Source organism: Atractosteus spatula, chromosome 4 (genome assembly GCF_055471065.1).
Source record: "Atractosteus spatula isolate fAtrSpa1 chromosome 4, fAtrSpa1.hap1, whole genome shotgun sequence".
NCBI lineage: Eukaryota > Metazoa > Chordata > Actinopteri > Semionotiformes > Lepisosteidae > Atractosteus > Atractosteus spatula.
Genome location: NC_142709.1, coordinates 1,126,162 through 1,149,783, shown reverse-complemented (window position 1 = coordinate 1,149,783; position 23,622 = coordinate 1,126,162). Strand labels below are relative to the sequence as shown.

The 23,622-nt window shown below is 37.9% G+C and overlaps 1 protein-coding gene across 4 annotated transcripts in view; it reads right to left on the bottom strand.

Moving 5' to 3' along the window:
* Positions 1 to 23,622, bottom strand: part of LOC148835581 (dachshund homolog 1-like) — a 194,862-nt gene that overhangs the window by 100,793 nt on the left and 70,447 nt on the right. For 3 of the 4 annotated variants that reach the window (XM_088913118.1, XM_088913119.1, XM_088913120.1), the window contains exon 2: positions 14,846 to 14,961. In XM_088913118.1, the coding sequence (XP_088769244.1) occupies positions 14,846 to 14,961 (116 nt within the window). Of the gene's footprint in view, positions 1 to 5,204; positions 5,289 to 14,845; positions 14,962 to 23,622 lie in introns of all 4 variants that reach the window. The other variant, XM_088913121.1, reaches the window with a different exon arrangement.

Genomic DNA, 23,622 nt, shown 5'->3' with positions numbered 1-23,622 from the left:
GTGCCCTGCAGATTTATTCATATGGGAACAAAACAACCATGCTCTAAGGCGTACTGTATGAGAAAGATTTATGAATTGTATGATCAGACCTGCAAAAAAAAAATGTCATTCTGTAATCTTAATAGCATTGTAAAGTTTATATTTATCTTATATAATTTTAGAACAGAAAACATGTGAATCATTTTTATTCTCACCCCTGTAGGTATTCACACTACCTGTAGGTAGTGTTTTGTAAGTTTGCATCTGGCATACATTATATTAAGACAACACTTCCTATAGTATGTTATAATGTTATGGGACTTCTGAGGGAGATCTTCCAAAAATGAACCACAACTATCTGATTACACAGAGGTCTGGAGATCAAGATGGACAGTCAAGAACGTGTGTTCTTTACCACTTCTCTGTTAATGTGGATGCACTATATGCTTTGGGCTAGAAAATGCTGGAATGTCCATTTTCGGCCAAGCTTGAGCTTCTCTGCAGAGGAGATCAGGGAGTTCATGACTCTCCTTGTCTTAACAAGAGTTCCAGAACCTGCAGGTGCAAAACAACTCCAAAATATAACAGACCCCCCACTCCCATTCTTCACAGTGGGCATGAACTTTTTCTCAACATGAGCTTTCCTTTCTTACACCAAACGTAAAACTGATGTGCATGTTTCTAAAAGTTCCTTTTTAATTTAATCTGAGTTTCAACTGTTGTTCAGATGTTGTCGGGAAAATTCAAGTGACCACTTTCTCGGCTTTTCCCTTGCAACTGGGCAGAATGCCACATTCTTACAGGCGAAGTAAAACTGTGATTTTTGACACTTTGTATCCTGAAGACATCAGTTTGTGCTGGAGATCTCCAATAGTTGCCCCTGAACCAGTTGTCTCACAGTGGCAAGATACATCCGTGTCCTTTTCATTGCAGAGTGGCCACTATAGCAATAACCTTACATTTCTTAGTAATGGACCCTACATTAGAAAGAAAGCACTGTTGTCAGCTTGTGTGGATTCCTTTTCAGCCATCTCCCAGCCTGCTGAGGTCGATGACCCTGTACCTGCAGGCTCCAGAGAGCTCTCTGTCCTTACTCTGTTGTTAGTCAGTGAGTTACCCTTTATACACAAGGCAAAGAGGAAACCTATGTTAGGTACCTATGTTAGGATGCTGTTTACAGATTACAGCTCAGCTCAACAATTGTTCCTGCCAAGCTGGTCCCAAAACTCAGGAATCTGGGTTTATGCAACTCTATCTGCAACTGGATACTGGATTTCCTGATGGGCAAACCTCAGGTGGTGAAAATTGGCAACAATATCTCCTCTACAATATCTCCTCTACAGCAAGACTAAAGAGTAGGCTGCTGTCTCAGTCCTAGGCTATACTCCTTGTTCACCTATGACTGTACAGCCACCTACAGCAGCAACCACATCATTAAGTTTGCAGATGAAACCACTATTACTGGGCTGATCAACAACAACGATGAGTCCGCATAGAGGAGTGTGGTGGAGCTTCCTACAAGATGGTGCCTTGACAACAATCTGGTCCTGAATGTTGTCGAAAAAGAACTCATTGTGGACTTCAGGAGACCCAGAGGGAGTCACGCCTACATCAGCATCAATGGCACAGCAGTTGAAACTATCAGCTGCTTCAGGTTCCTCGGCCTGCAGATCTCCACCAACCTGGCTTGGACTCACAACACTGATTAATCTGAAAAGGGCACAACAGTGCTTGCAGTTTATGCGGTGCTTAAAAGAATGCGGTTTGGGAAAGCAGTTTCTCATGAACTTTTAACACAGCACTATAGAAAGTGTCCTCACTAGTGGCATCACTGTGTGGTACAGCAGTACTACCATGGATGACAGAAATGCACTAGAAAGTGTTGTCAACGGCACAGAGGATCATAGGATGCAATTTACCATCAATCGGTGAGATCCACACCATCCGCTGTCACAATAAATTCCAATCCATCATTCAGGATCCCAACCATCCCGGCCACAAACTGTTCTCCCTCCTTCCCTCTGGCAAGCAGTACTGCACTCAAGAAGAGCTTCTATCCCACTGCAGTGCGCATCCTCAACAGCTAACTGCAGGGCCTCAGACTCAATACACATCTGCACTTTTTTACAAAGTCTGACCTTTTTTTCTCTCAGTCTCACTACTACATATTTATTTATTTTTCTACAATATATTTACTGTTCCTGTTGTCTACATTGTGCAGTGTTGTCTGTTGTACTGTGTGTGTCCCGAGAGATCAGTGCGATTAAGAATTCCAATATATGTGTACATATGGCAATAAACCACTCCACTACTCTACCTCTGAAGGCCTGTTTCTCTTCCAAAAAATTATATTGCAAATTTGCTTTTGTTGGATTGTATTTACAGAAATAGTCAATTAATTATGACCAAATATGACTTTGCTATGTGCAAAGATGTCATAACTACACTTTAACACTTTTTGAATAGTTTTAAGGAAGACACATTATCCCCATTATTAATCCATAACTCGTTTTGCTAAGATGTTTTTGATCCTTTATCTGAGGTAGGAATAAATCTGGATGGCACTGTATGTATTTATCAGCAAAATGCCTTAATAAAGACATTTGCTTGCTTTTTAAATATCTTGCTGGCTTGTGCTTGATTTTCTAGGAGTGTATCAGAGATTTCTCCTTAAGTCAATCTGAAACAGTCCCCAAATTGTTTATATCATTCTGCACCACTATGCAGCAAACTGACAGGTCTTTATATAAAGCAGGCTCTGGGGAGAGGGGACTAAATTAGCCACTTGAAGCATTCGTTCTTCCAATACTGTAACTCCCCACTGTATCCACAGAGGGTTTCAGTCCCCAGTGCTGTCACTCTCTCGTATTTAACCACCACTTAATTTAGTGCAGCGTTATCAGCACTGGATTGACAATGCGATTGACCAAAAACTACCCGTGCTGCTTTGACATACAGCGAGGCTGTCTTTATTTGGAAAAATGAACTATACCTGCATTGTTTTTGCAGTAATAATAGCAAATTGTATGCTTGCTTTCAGGAGAGCCAACGGTGAATGATTCTGTAAGGGTGAGTGTGAAATTTGAATTATGTTGCATACATCAGCATTTTCTTACACATTTTTAACATGTAAGAACATGTAACATGTAAGTGTAAGAAGCTCACTGCAACTGTTCAATACCATGGGTTCAATAAAGACCTCTTATGAATCATTACTGATTTAGTCTCCTGTATTCGTTCATCCACATTTTATCAGCAACCAAATAGTACAGAACATTTTTCATTTGTCTGTAAGGAGAGACTGTCAACGGGATGTCAGCCCGTGACACTCAGCATCTGTTCATCTGTGCAGCAGAATCGGTGCATCCTGTTGAAGGCAATGGAACATTTCTTTTCTCTCTCCCATGTTCGACAGTATGCAGTGGCCTATTTTAATGTACATAAAATCCATTCAGATGTGACTGCTCTGACTGCTAAGGTGTCAAATACACAGCAAAAGTGCAATTTGTTGGTTAGTAAATAACTCCATCTCTGAGACACTGCTTACTCCCAAAGAGGATGTTGCTGGGTTGCATTTGAACCAGGCTGCAAATGAAGGTCAAACCCACTACCACACAATATTAGACCCTGAAACAATGGATCTGTTTCTGAGGACCCAGGGAAGTGACCAAGGCTCAGCACACAGTATATGACAAGCCTGCGGCCCACAATTATGACACATACACATCTACATCTCTCACAGAAAGTGTAATAGTAATTAGAAGAATTAGACTTGAAAACCAAACTTTAGAAAAAACTGAATAAACAAACCTTGTTTAATTGATGTCCACATCAATTACCTTCCCTTAAGGTAAAAATAAAAATTTCTACAATTTGTGGAAAACCACAGGCTAACTTGCATATACAGTAAGACAGAAATAGGACATATTGTAAAGGACCAATGGGAAAGGTTACTAAAAACACTTTATTAACAAAGAAATTCATTAACCAAATAAAGAAAAGCATTGTTCTGTCAAAGTGAGCACAAATAACAAATAATAGGGATTGAGGCTGATAGTAGCCTCTGTGCTTGGAGCAGCTGTCATATTAAATAATAATGAGGGGTCTATTAATATGCAAAGGAACCAGCAGCAGACTGGCTTAATGCTGTCATGCCTCTGCATATTGTCAGATTGTTCATTATTAATTAACATGCTTGCTGCCCCATACCTGTGCAATGTCAGAACATTCTTATAACAAATACTGAATGTATGTGCCCTCTCCTAATAATAGTGTAATTAAATTAAAATCAGATTAACTACACATCAGTACACAAAGACTGACTTTACAACTCAGGCGATAAAGAATTACCAGCCCTTATCTGAAATGTTACTTTTTTTAACTGTGGGCAGCCCTGACTCTTGCTTTACTTATCTAACAACGTACCTGAGAAAAGCACCTATCCTCTTACATCCCAATGAGCTGAGAAGCTCTGTTTTATGCATGGGCTGGTAATAATGACAAAGTCAGGGTGGAGTGCCGGGGACTTTTAAGTGGACTGTTATCATCTCTGATCTATGCTTATATCATGTTAAATTTAATATCAATTACAGCAGCTTGTTTTCAAGTACGTATCCAACGGCAAGAGGTAGTGACTGGCGGAGCCAGAATCTGACTGGCACTTTTGCTAAATATTAAATCTGCACGCAAGCAGTTTTCACCTGAACTCGTACTGTAACTGAGTAAAAATCTAAAGAATATTTAATTAAACTATACCCTCAGGTCATGCCTTGACATTTGCCACAGTGAATGACCAAGCACACTTTGCAATAATGGTTAAAGTAAAAGTAAATTAACAGAAGGTTTGATTTCAAAAGGAGTCAGAATAAACGTAGCCTAATTCTTAAGAGATTTCAAGGCATTTTAAAATTTATCATTTGAAGCAAGACAAGAATATCTCAAAATAATAAGGAAAGTAGTTCAAAAATAAAGATTAGATGGATTAGAGTATGTGTAGAAATAATTGCCAAATTTCAGGAATTCTACATTTAATGGGAAACAACTGTTAGGGACTGTGGAGAAATAATATCTTACACTTACATACTGTAGCTCCTTCATTCTGAAGGATCTCACAGCTTTTTACACATAAAGGAGGGGGCCCACTTCACCCCCACTGAAGTGATCACCTACTGTACATGGGCACTGCAGCTGTCACTACACTCTGGCAGATTCGTAGCACTGAATACCAGGTAGAGAAGAGAAAGTCCAGCGTGGGACTGAGCCAGGACACAGGGGAAATACTTCTATTCTTGGGAACAATGCCACAGGATCTGTAATGACCAAGCCACAAGGACCACTGTTTAACACCTCATCTAAAGACAACACCCCCTACAACACACAATCTCTGGTCACAGACCTGGAGCACTAGACTGGAAAATCCAGTTCAAAGTGAAGAGCGCTACCTACTGGTCCGCCAACACCTAGTGACGACAGCAGCCTGACTTTTCACAGTATGATGTTAACAAGGCCAACAATATTAACGAGGCCTAGCCTTGCTCAGATGTTTTGAAATAGTATTTTCAAACTACAATGAAACGGTTAAATATGTTTAAAGTATTAAATATAAAAAACAGAACTTATTACTGATTATTTTGAACCTACCACACTGTGGTTTAGACAGCATAACACGATGTCTTAATGAATGCAACTATATAAACTTACAGAGTTTAAGCAAAATTTTATTTTAAATATTTAAAAACTTTCTCCTGGTAACAGCATGAAAGTGTTTTGAAATGGGCTCAGGGATATACAATGAGCTTGCTAATACATTGAGCCATCTTCTGTCTATTCACCACTTTTAACATAGTTACAGGCTCATTCAATTCAGAAACTCATCTTTCTTCTTACTTATCAGCTTTCTCCTGAATTTGATCAAACATAGCTGACTAAAAAGAAGCTTAAAGAAAGAAGAATGGACAAAAGTTAAACCTGAACACAAAACATTTTTTTAAATATTTGAAAACCATGACAAAATGTTGTAAAAAAAGAAAGTTACCTAAAAATGTGACTTGTCCTTTTTTCCTCATGTATTTTATATATGTTCATATTTTTTAACCAAGAAGCATGGAGAAGTAATTGAATATCAATATAAAGTAATTTATAAAAAATATTTTTTACTTTTCAATCAATGGTCACCTAGATCATATTTAGAATTAACAAAGATATAATGTAAACTATATTTTGAGTCACAATTTATGAATTAATCCTTTAATATGTGTGTTGTTGTACTGTACAATATTATTACTAAACTTGCTTATTAAATAATGTTAGTATTTTCACATGTATAGCAGTAAATCCATGGATACTGTACTCTGAAACACATTAAAGATATCTACTTAACATGTTATTCGCTGTCTATGAATCTCAAAAAACTGCAATTACAGAGCTTTTGTTTTCTACCACCAAAAAATCTTTGAAATGCGATCCAAAAAAGATTGACAAAACCAAATACAGTGCACAGAGCTGTTAAGAATTTGACTGGTATTTGATCCGCTAATGTTTCGGCACATTGATCAATTTACCTTTCATTTCCTAATTTAAATGAACATTTCAGGGCTTGAAAGTCTGGTTGTCACATTATGATATTAGATTACAGGACAACTAAATATCTCCTTTCTGCTGTTGAAACAGAACAAAGTATTAAGTGCTGCAACTCATACTGATAAAATCGCTTCTATTCTTACCCTGCCTTCAGTTAAGCAAAGTATAGTTTAGCGGCTGTAATTGCTCTACACCTCATGTTATGCATTCATGAATCAGATGAAAATGCAATACACAATAGCACAAACTGTACACTTCCTTTCCCATCAAACCAGAGGTACACAAAGCCCCATCTAATGAACAAGATTTACAAATCCTCTGTAAAGATCCGACAATTAAGAAAATGTCTAATAAGTACAGTGTGTCCTTCCTGCTGAGTGCTTCAAACCTTAGCCTCTCAAAGTAAGCTGCGGTATCAGCTCGCAATTAAAAATTAAACACTTTAGATCTTCTGCCGTTAAATCGAAAAAGACAAGAGGTGTTTTAGCAGGAGGAGTTGTCATTAAGGGCAATCAGACAGAAAGGCTGTTTCCCTTGCTCTAAACAAGTAAAAAAATGTTGAGACTCTTGACAAGAAGAGATTCCTTTCAAAGTATTCTGCCCCATAATGGGTTCTCTTTGAAATTTCAGCTCCAGTACTATTTATTCCAAACTTAGAGCCACATCATTGCTAAAATGCCAGACTGAATTCATGAAGAGGATATAACAAAACGTCATGGTATCACTGCAAGAACGCAATGCACTGTAATTAAAAAAAAACATTCTAAATTTCATTTTACATGCATGCTATCTATACCTCATACAGTACTTTCCTTTGTATAAATCTTATTAACTACCCAAAGATTATCCAAGTAAGTGAATGTATGGTTCTATTCGTAAAGGTATACTGTACATGTCTTGTTTCACGCATATGGGAAAGTCAGTGAGCAAGGTCCTTACACAGAAGTGCATTTATGAATACTAAATATATGTGATGATAATAATAAATATATAAAATAAATGTTAGATTGTCCTGTATAACCCTGGGTCTAAATTGCTATAGTATCCTTTTTCTTCACCTTATGTAGATATTGAATATAGCACTAGGTTAGATTTTTTAATGTATTAAGTCTGGGTTCTATCCAGTGAATTTTAAAATAAAGCCATCGGTAATGGATATCATGCTTATGAGCTAGCTAAAGCATAAATCTTCCTAACGATACTGGTAGTGTAGGACAGAAATAGCAGTATATATTGGTGAAATGTGAAAAAGGCCTAGACGAAGTCAAAGGGTCTCACTTCATGAATATTTGCAGTTTTATCTTGAGAGTTTCACTGTACAGATACTGCCATTTAAAACTATGTGTCCTTTAAAGCACTAAAAGCAATACCAATGCGTGATTTGAAAACATTGTTTTAAACTGCCAATCATCTCTGTTGCACAAAAAAACACCTTGGACTAATGTGTGAATGACTTATTTATCCCAAACAGTGTGTAGTTGCACCCATTTCTACAGCCAGGTATTTTACTGGAGTAGCACAGGTGAATTAGAATTAGCAGTCCAGACCCCTAACCACAACTCCCCACCTCTGCCAGAAAAAATGGAACATTTAAAAGCTAATTGATTAATATCAGAGTAATATTACTGAATCTATTAACAGATTAAAAATTTCTGAAAATATTATATAAATTACATTTGTCCACAGATCTAACAGACTGGTGCACAGTGAATCAAAGAAATCAAAATACGGACACAGCAGTAGCTGTGACCCTAAAACAAACTATGTGGCAAAGTGTTGCTAATGTGAAGGATCAATATGTGATAACCATGAATGCTACACACTTATTATAAAAATGTATAATAACGCTTAAAACTAACTTTTAAAATTTTTACCTTTCTCATACAAAATAACAACTTTAATAATGCTTATCTTACTGAACAGGAAAACATACAATAAGCAAAGCAGTAATACTGTGGGCTTGAGACAGAAATAGCATAATACAGTATTGGGAGGAGTTTTAACTAAAAAAGACTAATTTTGGATTGGTGACACCCTTAAATGTCCTTAAGATATTTTATTGTTATTTTCCTTCTAACTTCTTCTAATTAAATTTTAATTGTTACTCATAACAGCTAAGGACTCCAAAAATGACTGTGGAATAAAAATAAACACAGATGCCATAGGAAAACAGCATCTTGGTAGTTGTACAAGAGTAAAAATTGTTAAAACTTTGTAATGACAAATATTTATATATCTGTTTTTGGCTTGTTAGATTTTTATATTTTAAAATTAGCATAGTTGGCTTACTGTCCTCCATAACTATAATAGTCAAAAAAGATTAGACACCTGACCACAACGTTTTCAATGTAGAGCCAAGTTCAGATAAAAGTCTAACTTCAGAAAATGCAGCTTCACTCAAAGAAGCTGAGTCTGTAACAACAGGACATTCCTATAAAGGAATGATGCAAACAACTTATTTTAAGAAAAGGAAAAGTCTGGCCAGCTTGATCACTCTCTCATTCACAAATCCAAACCAGAGCTTAAACGTAATCAGGGATCGGAGAACCAGGTTAGCCTGACTTAGATCTGTTTTAACTAAGACAATTAAATCATAATTTATGTTTTTTTTTAATAAGAAATGTGCTGAAAACACAAACCATAAGAAATAAGGACTTTTTGCATCGCTATAATAACCTCGTGGCTTAACAATAATTATACCATGTGAAGAAACACTCCTCCATCTCCAGCCTGATTATTTTAACAAGAGTTGCACCGTTGCATTTCTTACTGATTCTTTGAATGTTTAGCCGAATGGAAGGTTTCTATCACAGGGGTCACAGACTGGACACAAACAAAATCAGGATGCCAGAAGGTGTGGGAGTGACCCTAATTTTTAGAGAAAAAAAAATGACTGGTTGGTATGAGGGTGGATGCGAACCTTATCCAAGCTAATACTGAAATTCGTGGCTCGAATGTGAGCCTAAGCTTTTCACAGCTCCTCTGCTTTAAAGGAGATGTCATCTATGTGCAGTGTCAGCTGAGAACAAATTTTACGATTTAGAGCGGCAATCTCAGCGTAATGCATTAGGCATTGCAAAACCCCTGGAGCCAAGCCCTGAGGAGAAGGTATTTCACAAAGGATATGTTGGATGATGTTTGTTTTGTTAAATGGGAACCAAAGCAGATTAAAATCTCTTTGCCTAACCTGGCCTTCACTCATTTAAAGGGTAAAAAATAATACAAAGGCTGCTGTAATTTTCTATCTCAAGATAGCATGCAGATCTGTCACTATGAGGCTGATATGTGCTTTGGCTAGGATATGGAAGTCCTTTTCGAGGAACCTACTGAAGTAGACAGCTTTCTGTGGCTCTCACAAAGCTTGCTGAGGGGAATTAAAATAAACAAAACAAAATAAAATTAATCTTACAGTGAGTGAAGTTTTGATACATAAGTTATGGCAGCTCCCTTTGCCCCAAGCAAAGAATGAGTTTTGCCATTTGATAATTTGCTTGATTCAGTGCACTGCTTCATGCAGGGCATTTTCTGCCTGATTTATGTTTAATCGAGTCACCTGCTCAATGTTAAGGAGGGTCGCAGGCAGACAGACGGGATATAACTGCGTTAGTACCAGGGCTTTCAACATTCCCAAATCTGACATCAAACAGAGAATGAGTTGCTCTGGACAGCATTTCAAAGCACTTTTTCCAGCCCTAAAAAAACTAATAAACGAAAAAGCACAGCCTCTATTCTGATTGCATTATCAAATCAAACACAGTACTTTAATAACATTTATACAGGTTTTTTTTCCCTACCATTAATGTGCTTTCAATTTAAAGAATACACTCTTTATGAGAATTTTTAATCAAATACATTATTCAGATTTGATGTATTAGGATTGATATCAGTTAAACAGTATATCTACAGTATACTAAAAACATAAAATGTATTACAATGATAATCATGTTGAAGAAAAATAGCAGTAATGAGTATAGTATACCACTAATATTAATTGTAAGTAGGGTGCTGACAACAAGATACAAAAAATCAGCATCACTTCTATCCTTCTTGAGAAAAAATATTATTATATTCAAATGTACTTTTTTTTTAATATACTGTATCTTTAGAGTTCAAAAATAAATATGAAAATATTAATTTTTCAAAACCCAATAATACTAAACAAAGGGGAAAAAACAGTTTTTAGAGTCAGAAAACAAAATAGATGGAATAGAGAAGAACCGATATAAAGTTTCTAAGGACGTCACGTCTATGGGTGTTGTTTATAGAACATTATGGCAGGTTCTTTTTTAAAGTTGCATATGATTTTCAAAGCCTTCTTTTCTACTTAAAGAACGCCAGGCTCTCTAATAAAAAAACAACTTTGGGACCAGGTTTTAAAAAAGAAAATGCTTTATTTTCAACTGTGACATACTGAATATGATACACAGCTACAAAATAACATCTCAGTGCGGACAATGTGAGGATAATGACACTATGAAGCTGACAATTTTTCTAAAACATGGGAAACTTTCATAAACATAAACTTCACATTAGATTTACCGTTCATAATTTAAAATCAGACCAGGCTTTTCAGGATGAGGCACTGCTTTTTGTTTTCTGTGTGCCTTGACAAAATGTCAAGATCACAGCATAAAAGAAGAAGCCTTTTTGTAGGTCTGATGAGGACGATATCAAAGAGGGTTTTGCTTTATTTTCAGCTAAACAAAACCCTGCTCTCCAATCCTAGCTGTCCCCCATGGCCTTTAAGTTTCTATTTCCAAAAAGACATTGAGAGTGTGACCTCTTCCAAGACATGAAAGTGGGGCAAGTATTTCCAGCTCCCTTATTTAAAAGCACAAAGCTGTCATCTGTGGTTTTCCTTTGTTAAATCTTGCATATTCTGTAACTGCGTTTGAATTTCAAATTCAGCTCTCTGTACATTTTTTCCAAACTCTGGTCTTTTTTGTGGACTGAAAATAGCAAAAGAGCAAAATGCCAATATGGGTTAACAGAAACTGCAGATATAAAATCTCTGAAGTGACATTATTAGAAAATGATTAAGGATCATGAAGGAAAAAAAAAGTTTTATGAGCTTTAAACTAAAACAAAATAAAAAATTAAAATTTAAAAATCATTTCTTTAAATAACAGTGTAAACCTCTTTCCCAGAATAATGTTCTTGGCATGCTCCTTTAGTTTCTTAGTATCATGAGGGAGAAACATCCACATTTCTCTGGTTTCATAGACAGGCTCATGAGATACATTTAAGGTCAAACGCTGCACCAGATTCATTCACCCAGAGGACAGAAACTCTTTTTAGTGAACACAAAAACTCCTCCTAGCAATATGGGTATTTGGCATGCGAAGTTAGTAATACAAATACCTTGTTAGAATCCATTCCGATTCAACCAGCAGCATTTACAGCCCTGCTATACAGGCTACAATAGGCCTTGCATTCGTAGATTTCTACCTGTGTTAGTCTCAAATAACAGACAATATACCAGCCTATAACAGAAGGCAGTATTTGGTGGTTTTAGCAATGATTTCTATTGAAATAGCAGACTGTGGTAATTTAACCTCTTCAGGCATAACAATAAATCAAATTCCCCCTCTCCTACATAAAAAAGGCAAAAGGTGTTTTTTCATTACAGTACGGAGATTTCAAAATATTGTGAACAAGGTATCAGATATATTCAACAGGAAAATTAAGTTTTATATATTATTAGAAAAAAAAGCAATCAAACCTGGTTTAAAATTTAATTAAATCTCAAAATTATTTAATGACAGACTTTTTATCTCTATTTGTGCACTTTTAAAATCTTAATGTACTTCCACATACCATATTACACATTACACAGCTACTCTTTGAAATGCAGAAAGCCACATTAGAGATAAATGATGTTGCATAGTCTTCCTCACTATGGCTCTGAAGAAAAGAGCAATAATATTTACTGCTCAAGCATGTCATTTTAATGTGTAAGGCTGAGTTGGTTCATGAAACTCTTATCCCTGTGCATTCTGATAGAGAGATAGATTAGATATATTGATGTCCATAAACATACCTTTGAGGGAAAAAAATATTAGCCACTCTGACATCAAGATGGAGAAATCCTTGTCATAAATAAAAGGTTTTTGTTTTTTTTTCATTAAGCAAATGGCTCACCGCTGGTTAAAGACCAAGAGTGAAAAAGCACTGCCTTTCTAAAGGGAAAAGTTAAACATTATTTCCTCAGCACTTTAAAGTTTATTAAAATAAAATGTTTGCATTTAAATGTAATATAACACTATTCTTAATAACTTTACATAACACTATTATTTTATGAAGCCTAGAGGCATTATTAAAATATGTTGTATAAATCAGTAGGCTTGCTTGGCATGAGCCCTTATTATTCAAAGACAATTAAAACCACAAGCAGTTGTTTCTGCAGGTTTGAGACAAGCACTGCTGGTACGGACTACAGCACACCACCGAAATCATTACCACTGAGCCAGCAAGAAGTACAAAGCAAGAGCAAAAGGGAAAGCAGCTCTCTCTCTTATACCATTAGCTGAAATAAAACATGCTGAAGGCTAACTTGAAATTCAAATGGTTATTGTTGATTCTTGTGGCAATGAGCTTAGTTTAACATCAGCAGTGCCTATATACGTTCAGAAATGAAGTGGATTTAATTCAGGATAATTATTATTGTACACTCAAGGCATAATCTAACTCCTAATGAAATAATCTGGAAAACGGAGAGACAGCACTGATCAACATATAAAGTAATTGGGAATCTTATTTTATTCATGTATAAATGAAACATATTAGAACTTGTTATTCCAGACATTTCAGACAGTTGTTAGATTTCTGTGACATTGTCAGGTTTGTTGATTTTTCTGTGCATAGGTACAGATTCTAAAATAAAATATCCTTTTTATAATTTGTGCATGAAGCAAAGAAACACTGTATGTATAAGGAAAACCAGTTCCAAGGGAGGGGCAGAACAAGCCTATGAGGCATGTTAAAACATTATTGTGTTTTTCCCTGGGCTCCCGAGAGAGTGTAGTGTTTTTAGACCCTGCTCCCATCTCTGTTAGTTTATCTTACAGTCGTTGTATTCAGCTAGCCTTCTGTAATAACAGACAGAGAATGGTCTGCTCCAGATTCTCATTTCATAATATTCAAAACTGAGGGAAATGCTACAAAATTCTGCAAAACTCAACCATGTTATACAGAATGTTTGGAATAAGCTTCTAGTGGACCGAAAGGGGCTCTGTTAACATCAAATTTATTCTCATTCAGATATGTCAAGGTCAGAAGCTTAGGGCAAAGCCTAGCATCCACTTTAGCAAAAAGTTGTGTAATCTCTGTCTCTTGTTGTGTTTCTTTGGCAAATGCAGCATGGCCCTTCTTTGTACTTCAAGGCGATTTCAAAACAAAGCGCATAGGAAACTCAACTACTTTTTGCAATCTGTTAAACACAGGTTATGCAATGATTACCTAAATGCTGTCATGTTCAAAACAGCACAACATACCGTACTGTACACGTTTTTTATCCCTTTAGCAAAATTGTTTTGCTACTGGAAAAAAAAAGGTTTCTTATTTCATTTATTGCTAACTTTATAACTGAAGTGTTGCAGGCCTCAGTTTTCTTAATGGAAATCTTTAAAAATCTCAGTGCTAGGTTGTTCCTGCAGGTATCAAAAGATCTCTTGATCACACACAGTCCTACAAAAACCCCACAATCAGAAAGGTTTCGCTACGGTGGGTTTCATTCTGAAGTGGCACTTTGATCCTCTACTGTTTAAATTTCTGTAATAGGCTTAGTTAATAAGAAAATGCATTGAAATTAAGATAAAAACTGTTATGTATGTAGGAAATTGTATAGATTTCCAACACCATAATACCAGTAATAAAAAGGATATGCATGGGTGCAATGATAACTAGACCTACGTCCCAATGACTGATGGAAGTTCTGCTTTTAGTTTTCTGTCCATCAGGCTTGTTCACTGCAGAACGTTCAGAGCTGTTCAGTGTTCACAGCCAGTCCACTAAGACACAAGAATAGATTTATTTCTGTGTGACACAAGTCCGATTTAACTCAAAGCAGCATTGTCTAGCTTTCTCTCAAGGCAACATGTGTTTTTAAGGAGACTAATCTGTTTTTGCGGAATGATTATTTCTGCACATCTCCACGACTACTCCACTACTAGTTATTCGGGATGTCAGATTGCCATTTGCAATCCCCCGACTGCAACGGCGAGCGGAGCGTCCTGGGAGGCAGGCGAGGGAGCAGGGAGACAGGTCCTGAGGAGAGGAGTGCGTTTACCTGTAGGAGGAATGATTCCTGGTGACATGAGGCCTGGGACAGTGTGTGGCATGATGTGTGGGTTCTCCGGAGACGTGACACTCTGAGTTCTCTTCGGTGGCCTCCCGGGTCTCGAGCTAAAATTAAAATGAAAAAAGGAAGAAGAAAGAAGTTGTTTTTTTTTACATGTGGACTGCTGTCTTTAACGCGGTGTTACTGAAAGAGCCAGCATGTTCTGTAAATAAATTTATTTCAAGGACAGTTGCTTTTGCAGTTAGATGTAACAGACTTCCATTACTAATTAGATTACATGCTGAATTCATTTCCTTCATTGAAGATCAACCGCTTTTGATGCATAATTCATAGCCAGCACCTCGTTACCTGCTCCCTGGTATTAATATCCAGACACTATTTGAATTGCCTCGTTTGCATATGCTAAAATTCAGCATGCAGCTTTCAGCTTGAAAATTACATGTTAACTTGTAATAATTATTGCAGTCAGGCCGCTATTGATTTATGAGACTTTTAAAAACCAAATATGTGTAGTTCTTGTAATGAATGATATTTTAAGGTTCTTCAGGAAATTAAAAGGCAATGGCCGCCTAAGGAAATGTTCTGCTTGTTTGATTTAATACTACAGTTAGCTGGAAGGTGGTATGAAAGAGTGATTCAGACCTGTAGTACATTTCTGATGATATGTTTTATTACTTCTCACCACTGGCCCAGTATCTAGATGATAAATGACAATACATGCCTAATCTGGTGGAAAGGGTCTCTATAGTGTCTTCATTTTCATTCTTTTTTTAAGATGATGAACTTAAATACATTTATGCTTGTGTGAGTTTTAAATGGTATGAAGATTTAACTCTTTAGAATCAGAAGGGCAGAAGAAAGTAAAGACATATTTCAGTGACAATAGCAAGTGCTGCATAGACTTCAAAACTGTGAAAAGTAATGTCCTGTATGTTGTGCTTGGAAACCATTTCAAGCAAAATGTGTTAAATTTTATTTTCAATTTAGCTTTTCTTATTAAACAATATACAAGGCATGCAGCTTTGATAAAACAGAGGAATTGCAAGCAGTGTTAAAATATTAGCAAAGTAAATAAACAAAGAAACAGTGTCCTCAGTGATAAATCTTCTGCATGTGCTCTTCTAACATTATAATCAATAACACTGACACTTGATTCCTGTATTACTTTGCTGCTATTATAGTTTTGTTTTGTGTATACTTAGAGAAAACAAATAATGACCACATACTTTCACACTTAAAGAAAAAGAGGGCTGAAAGATTTGCATTAATTCACACAAAATACTCAACCACACCATAGCACTCACAAGATTGTATAATCTACTCCTTTAACCTAAAAAATAAGCTAAGAAAATTAAATGTATTCTGCATTTCAGAACATTCCTTTAGGCCTGTAGCATGCTAACCAACAAAGAGAATTAATTGCACATACCATAACTATATTATTAATATCTGAAGTAAATGCATGAATGAAAAAAGCATCCTGCATTCCAATAGTACGTTTTCTTTTCTGCATCCTTTCATGTAATAAAGTGGAACCCTACTGCTGAGATATTTATAGTCTCTCCGTATGGTTCAGCACTTAAGTAAACAGAAAAGCACATAGTAAACGGTGTTTGCCTCTGGGAAGTACTATAGATTAATATAAGTCTCTGTTAAATGGATTTCTTTTTTATTTAACTTCCCACTATTTCAGTAAATGTGTGCTCACACTTAAAGGAAGAACATGTAACCGTGATATCACAAAGTTGTAAGGGATAGGAGGTAACATGGATTTAGAAAGAATGTTTTTTGAAGAGAAAAACAATCTAAAATGTCTATGACAATGAGTCACAAGATGATCTGTTGCATAACATGCATTTAAAATGCTTATTGACTTTACAAATCAGAGAGAGCTTATTCAGACTGCAGTGAGACTGGAACCTAGTAACACAAAGCAGGCTTTTTAAAGAACCAGAATTCCTGACCTTTAAAGTCTGAAATGTACACAACAAATATATTCTTCTCTTCCATTTTGTCCTGAAGCATCCTTTCAGAAATGCTGGTTGTATTAAGCATGTAAAAACCATAAAACACTTGTTTTCTATGAAGTAGTTTCGGAATCAAACCTCATTCCTTTGCAGTGGTTAGGTTATCTGATTTTGCCATCCTTGTGAGAGCAAGTTATTCAAAAATGAGAGCTAAACAATAAATGAGCCAGATCAACAGAGAGCTGCTCTGAAATACAATTCTTCTTATTTCAGAGAGATGCCCTTTGATCTTACAGTGAAGATTGAAGATAAAAAATCTGCTGTTATCACTTTTACTGTCCTCAACTGAATTATTTACTAAAGGCGTCAACACAAGTATATGATGGTAAAAGCAAGCTAAAAGCATAATCCAAATCATTCTGTGTTTTTTTAAAGACAAAACATGTCTAGAAAACTATCCTGTGAAAGCCATGTTGTATAGACTGTATTACAAAACAAAATGAGCTACTGTAACATGGAACAAGTAATAGGTTTATTCCATGCTGAAAAAAAGAAGAAAGAGAACACAACGTTTCGGCCGTGGAGCCTTCTTCAGGTGTGAGAGAGACAGGGCAGTAGGCAAAGGTAAAGTAGCGGGAGAACAAAGGTTGGGAGGGAGGAGGAGTGAGAGGCGGGAGCAGGGGACAGAAAGAGAGGCCAATCAAGAGGTGTGAAGTCAGAATGGGTGCAGAGAGGTGTGAAATGAAACTTCCAATGAATGGAGAAAATTTAAAAGAACAGTAGTCTGTCGTTAAGGGAAGGGAGAAGGTGTGATCCTAGCTGCAGAATAATTTTAGTTTCGGTGGTCTTTCTGATGTATGAGTTTGGAAAACCGTCTTTGAGAACACAGACGGAGAGATTAGAGTGGTCGTGGCCGTCAGAGGTGAAATGAGAAACAATGGGCTTGGAGAGATCTTTAATCTTTACAGCCCTGACGTGTTCTCTGAAACGGTCTCCGAGTCTCCTTCCTGTTTCTCCAATGTAGATGGCTGGGCATTTACTGCAAGAGATACAGTCTCGCTTCCTACACTGGCTATGTCCCTGACCTCTACAAACGATATATTGATGACTGCGTCGGTGCCGCCACATGCTCCAACGATCAGCTTGAGTTCTTCCTGCACCATTTCACCAACTTCCACCCGTCCCTCAAATATACGATTAACATATCTTCCACTACTCTTCCGTTTCTAGACATCCACTTGTCTATCAACTACCCCCGACTGTCCACTTCAGTTTATTACAAACCCACGGATTCACACAGCTACCTCCTGTACAGCTCATTTCACCCCAACCACACTAAAAACTCTCTTCCTTTTTCACAGTTCCTTAGGTTACGACGATTATGCAGCGACGACATCGACTTCGAGAACCAAGCCCTCGAAATGTACTCATTTTTCATCAACAGAGGATACCCCAGCAGTGTGATTGACAGGGCCCTTGCCCGAGCCAAAAACACCCCCCGGACCATCAACCCGATCAGGAACTCCCGCCGTAACAACCGCATTCCTCTGGTGCTTCCTTACCACCCTAACACACTTCCTATCCCCAGGACCATTAACCACAACTTTTCCATCCTACAGGATGATCCCTCCATTGGGGCCCTCTTTTCTGATCGCCCTATTATCTCATATCGCCGACCACCTAATCTGCGTAACCTCCTTGTTCACAGCTCCCTTGACCGCCCTCAACAACCATCCACACCAGGCACTTTCCCTTGCAACAGAGCTCGCTGTATCACCTGCAAATACACAGCCACCACCACACTCATTCAAGGCCCCTCAGGACAATTCCGGATCACCCAGACAGCATCTTGTACCTCCAGCAACCTTGTTTACTGTATCTCTTGCAGTAAATGCCCAGCCATCTACATTGGAGAAACAGGAAGGAGACTCGGAGACCGTTTCAGAGAACACGTCAGGGCTGTAAAGATTAAAGATCTCTCCAAGCCCATTGTTTCTCATTTCACCTCTGACGGCCACGACCACTCTAATCTCTCCGTCTGTGTTCTCAAAGACGGTTTTCCAAACTCATACATCAGAAAGACCACCGAAACTAAAATTATTCTGCAGCTAGGATCACACCTTCTCCCTTCCCTTAACGACAGACTACTGTTCTTTTAAATTTTCTCCATTCATTGGAAGTTTCATTTCACACCTCTCTGCACCCATTCTGACTTCACACCTCTTGATTGGCCTCTCTTTCTGTCCCCTGCTCCCGCCTCTCACTCCTCCTCCCTCCCAACCTTTGTTCTCCCGCTACTTTACCTTTGCCTACTGCCCTGTCTCTCTCACACCTGAAGAAGGCTCCACGGCCGAAACGTTGTGTTCTCTTTCTTCTTTTTTTCAGCATGGAATAAACCTATTACTTGTTCCTTTGCAGCCTACACATGCTGACGCAGCTACCCACCTGAACTACTGTAACATGGGTTGTATTTGTTTTTAATGCGGCCAAGATAAAAATGTCTGACACTCCACAACAGCAAAGAGTTTCACAAGCATTTTCACAATGATCTCTTGTTTTCTCCCAGGTTTGATTGACTACTCTAAATTAGTTGTTTTCATACTTCAGGAGTTAGTTTCCAGTACAACCATTACTGGCTATGGAACTATAGTCCATTCAAACAGAACCAAATGAGTCTGACATTGTGACATGATCTCTCTGCTTTGAGGCTCGTCAGATGTTCTGATGTAGTCCCTGTTATCCTTTTTGAAAAAGAAACATATTTAGGTTTGTTTGAAGAACACTTAAAATATTTTATAATTAGATACCCTGTCAATCTTTTCAATTTTTTAATAAAATATTTGTAAATAAAAATTGATTTTACAAGTCAAATGTTGACTTGTCATCATTAACTGGGGAGTCAATGATATTCTGCATAAAGCACATCTCAGTCTTCACTGCTTGGTTTGCTTCACATTCATCTTTGGGAACAATTCCCAATGAATACAGGACTGGCTTTGAGATCCTTGCGAAGTACATACTGTACAGCCTGGCTGGAGCAGCTTGTAGAGCACATCGGAGCACCATTCCTTACTGAGAGCGTTGGAAAATGGCTACTCACAGTACGAGTGAGCTGCTAGAGGAAGTGAGATGTTCATAAAACAAGAAACAGTGTGATGCTTTCATGGATTTGTTTCCTTTGATTAATTTGATTTTTAGCTAATTATCTAAATTAATAAATACTAATACTTTTTTTCACTCTTTATACCATTACTGTCATTTTAACCTGAAGGGATCATGTCTCATGAGCATAAATGACTAGTCACCAGTCCTCCTCACAGACAAATCATCTCAAATATACTTTCAGTCATACAATGTTCTTATTTGCCATAAAATGTTGCAGAGCTCATTTAATGTGAAAGGCAAATCTCACACTGGGAAGGCTAGAATCACAAGGGACGAACGGAAGTCCATACTGTCAAAACAATGAAACTTGATTTTGGTTGATGAAAATCCGCATGGTGGCCCAGAGGCACGGTGGTCAGCATTACTGTCTCACAGAGCTGGGGCCCTGGGTTCAATTCTGGACATGGTGTGCTACCAGTGCGGAGTCTGTAAGTTCTCCTCAAGTGTGCATGCGTTTCCTCTGGGTGCTCTGGTTTCCTCATAGTCCAAAGTCATGCTGGTGAGTTTATTGGCTTCTGGGAAAATTGGCCCTGGTGTGTGTCAGTGTGTGCTCTGTGATGGACTGGTGTCCCATCCAGGGTGTACCCTGCCTTGTACTGTACCTGCTGTTTATGCAGGATAGGCTCTGACTCCCAGCAACCATGTACTACATAAAGCCAGCTCAGCAGGTGTGAGCCTGATCAGTACCTGGATGGGAGATGTCCTGGGAAAAACTAAAGTTGCTGCTGGAAGAGGTATTGGGGTGGCCAGTAGGGGGCGCTCACTCTGCAGTCTGTGTGGGTCCTTCAGATGAGACATAAAACCGAGGTCTTGACTCTGTGGTCATTAAAAATCCCAGGGAGTTCCTTAAAAAGAGTATGGGTGTAACCCCGGCATCCTGGCCATATTTCCCATTGGCCTTTACCAATCATGGCCTCCTAATGATCCCCATCTCTGAACTGGTTCCATCACTCTGTTCTCCTCCCCACTGTGTGGGGAACGTACTGGCACACTATGGCTACCGTCGCATCATCCAGGTCGGGCTGCACATTGGTGGTGGTGGAGGGGAGTCCCAATTACATGTAAAGCGCTTTGAGAGTAGTGTCCAGAAAAGAGCTATTTAAGTGTAAAGAATTATTATTATAAAAGGAAGAATAGAGTAATGCCCGATTACACTGAGATGATCTGGTTCAGAATATCCTAGGCAACAGCAACCCTACTAATGTAGCCCAGGAATACCAGAGCCTCAGGATGCTCTAACCCATGAATGGAACTGATCTGGCTCTTGGAACTGATAGAATCAGTAGCATGAACAGGGAATGAAGTGGGTCTGTAGCTCATGGCAGGTACACGCAGTCATGACAGCATGCAGACACACAGAAAGGCAGCCCAGTGGGTCCAAGGTCCATCACAGGGCACTCACAGACCCACCCACAGACACTCCTGCCAGTTTCCCAGAAGCCAATTATCCTACCAGTATGTCTTTAGACTGTGGGAGGAAATTGGATCACCCGGAAGAAACCCACATGAATACGGGGAGAATATAAAAACGTGATGCAGACAGCAGCCCAGGAACAGACCCCAGGACCCCAGCGCCGTGGGCAGCCACGCAAACCATGCACCACTGTTCCGCTGAGCTCCTGACTACTTAAACTAAGCATTTGCAGAGGAGCTGCTGGCAGAGATGGGTCGCCAGTGAGGAACGCAGTTCACGGGGGCAGTAGAATCGCTGAACACGACTCCAACCCAATGAAAAGCACCATGTAAACGCAATGACGTTTTTAATTGGGCGATAAAGCTCCTCAGCACTCAAGCTGGCAGCAATGCAAGTCGGTACCTGTCAATCTTCCCTCAGCAGCTTGAGGAGATGCTGCGTCCTGCTCACTTTGCTACAGTATGTGACGACTCCACATAGACGCAAACACTGTTAGGAACTAGAGGCAGGAAAAGGCACAGAGTGAAAGCCTTCCGAATGTGAACAGAGCTGTTTCGGAGGCAAGAGCTTGATATTTTTGTTAATTAATTGTTATCCCTTTCTGAGGTTAAAATTTGCAACAAAATAACATCTGTAAGAAGCTTTGTGAATCTGGCATGCGGTTCTTATGAAAGGATTTATAATATTCATTAGAACATAATTAACTCCATTAGATTAATATTTGCCATCTATAGAGCAGTTGCAGCCAGCAAACATCCAAATTAACACAAAGAAAAGGATGCAATATGTTAATAATTTGCTATATGCTACACCTTACACTGAAAAAATAAACTACTGTAATTTAAAAAAACAACTGCTTAGCTTTCCTAATCCGACCGGATAATTTTTTTTAATGCATCAGTAAAAAACTGCAGTTCAGTTTTAAGGGAATTTCAAGGAAAGATTCAGCTGTCATTCTGCAAGTTTATGATCAGAATCTAAACAGTAGAAGGACTCGCTGAAATTCAATCCTTGTTTCTCAATCTGCATCATCTTTTGTCATCATCTCTATAATAATCGTTTATGTTCCCCCAAAAAACAAGACTCACATAACAAATCACGAGAGAAACCTTGACCTCTGGGCAATTTTTAATAGAATGGAATATGTTTAATTAAAGTTCTGGGTTTAAATATGAATTACTATGCTATTTTGTTTGTTGTTGAAATGTTGAGGTCTTTGGAAGAGCAAGTGTAACTACTCCTTTTACTAAATGACATCAGTAGTCCAGCCAGGAACATCTGTGCTTTTCTTTGGAGGTGATCAGAGGATATTCTGATGTTTACAGTATAGATAATCGCTGGGTTTATACAGTACTCCTGACTTCAATTTAGGAAGAAATAGACCACACTTGCTCTAGGGTCCAAGGCAGCAATATGTTACAAATGCAGGATTTCTGCCTTTTTTGTTTTGTAACCATGGCAAAAGAAAATAGCAATGAACTTTCCCTGAACCTTGCTTCTTTTAATGGACTTGGCCCATGTTGACCCAGCAGTGCAAGCTGGAACCTGATACTATCGGATAGACTGCTGCTAAAGCAATCAGATTAAAGGCAAACTATACACTCCATTACAGTACCAATTTCAACACAACAAAGCCATTAGAGCACAACAGCCTATTTCTATTAATCATTCCATCTTTTTTCACTCTGTTTATAAGGAACCTATAATTAAGTTAAACATAAAATATCACTATGTCATATTACCTTTGATCTTTGAGTGAAGCCAGTGGTTTCACAGGGTTAAAGACGCTGCATCACTCAGATAAGTAACCTTATATTTTTCACATTCATCATTTTTTTAAATTGTATTTTATCTACTTTTTATCATAATTTGAAATTCTTCTGTATGTAACTGTTTGCAGATAGATAGCCTATTAAAGTAATGCAAACAAAATTATTTGCTCATTTTATTTTTATGCAAATAGAAAGTATCTTTCTATTTTAGTTAAGAGTCTATCTAAATGGCACAACAGTTTTTATAATGTTTCTCATATATGTCTAATATACATAATAGTAGTCGTATAGTAGTAGTAGCTGCACTATTTTATATTTATTTTCATGTCATTTGTAGTCCTTTATTGGGAAAATGGGATAAAAAAGTATCCCATTTTAATCTGCAAGTATAACCTTAACTGTTGGGAACTGCATTTCAAAACATAAGAAGAAGCAGTGCTTTACAAA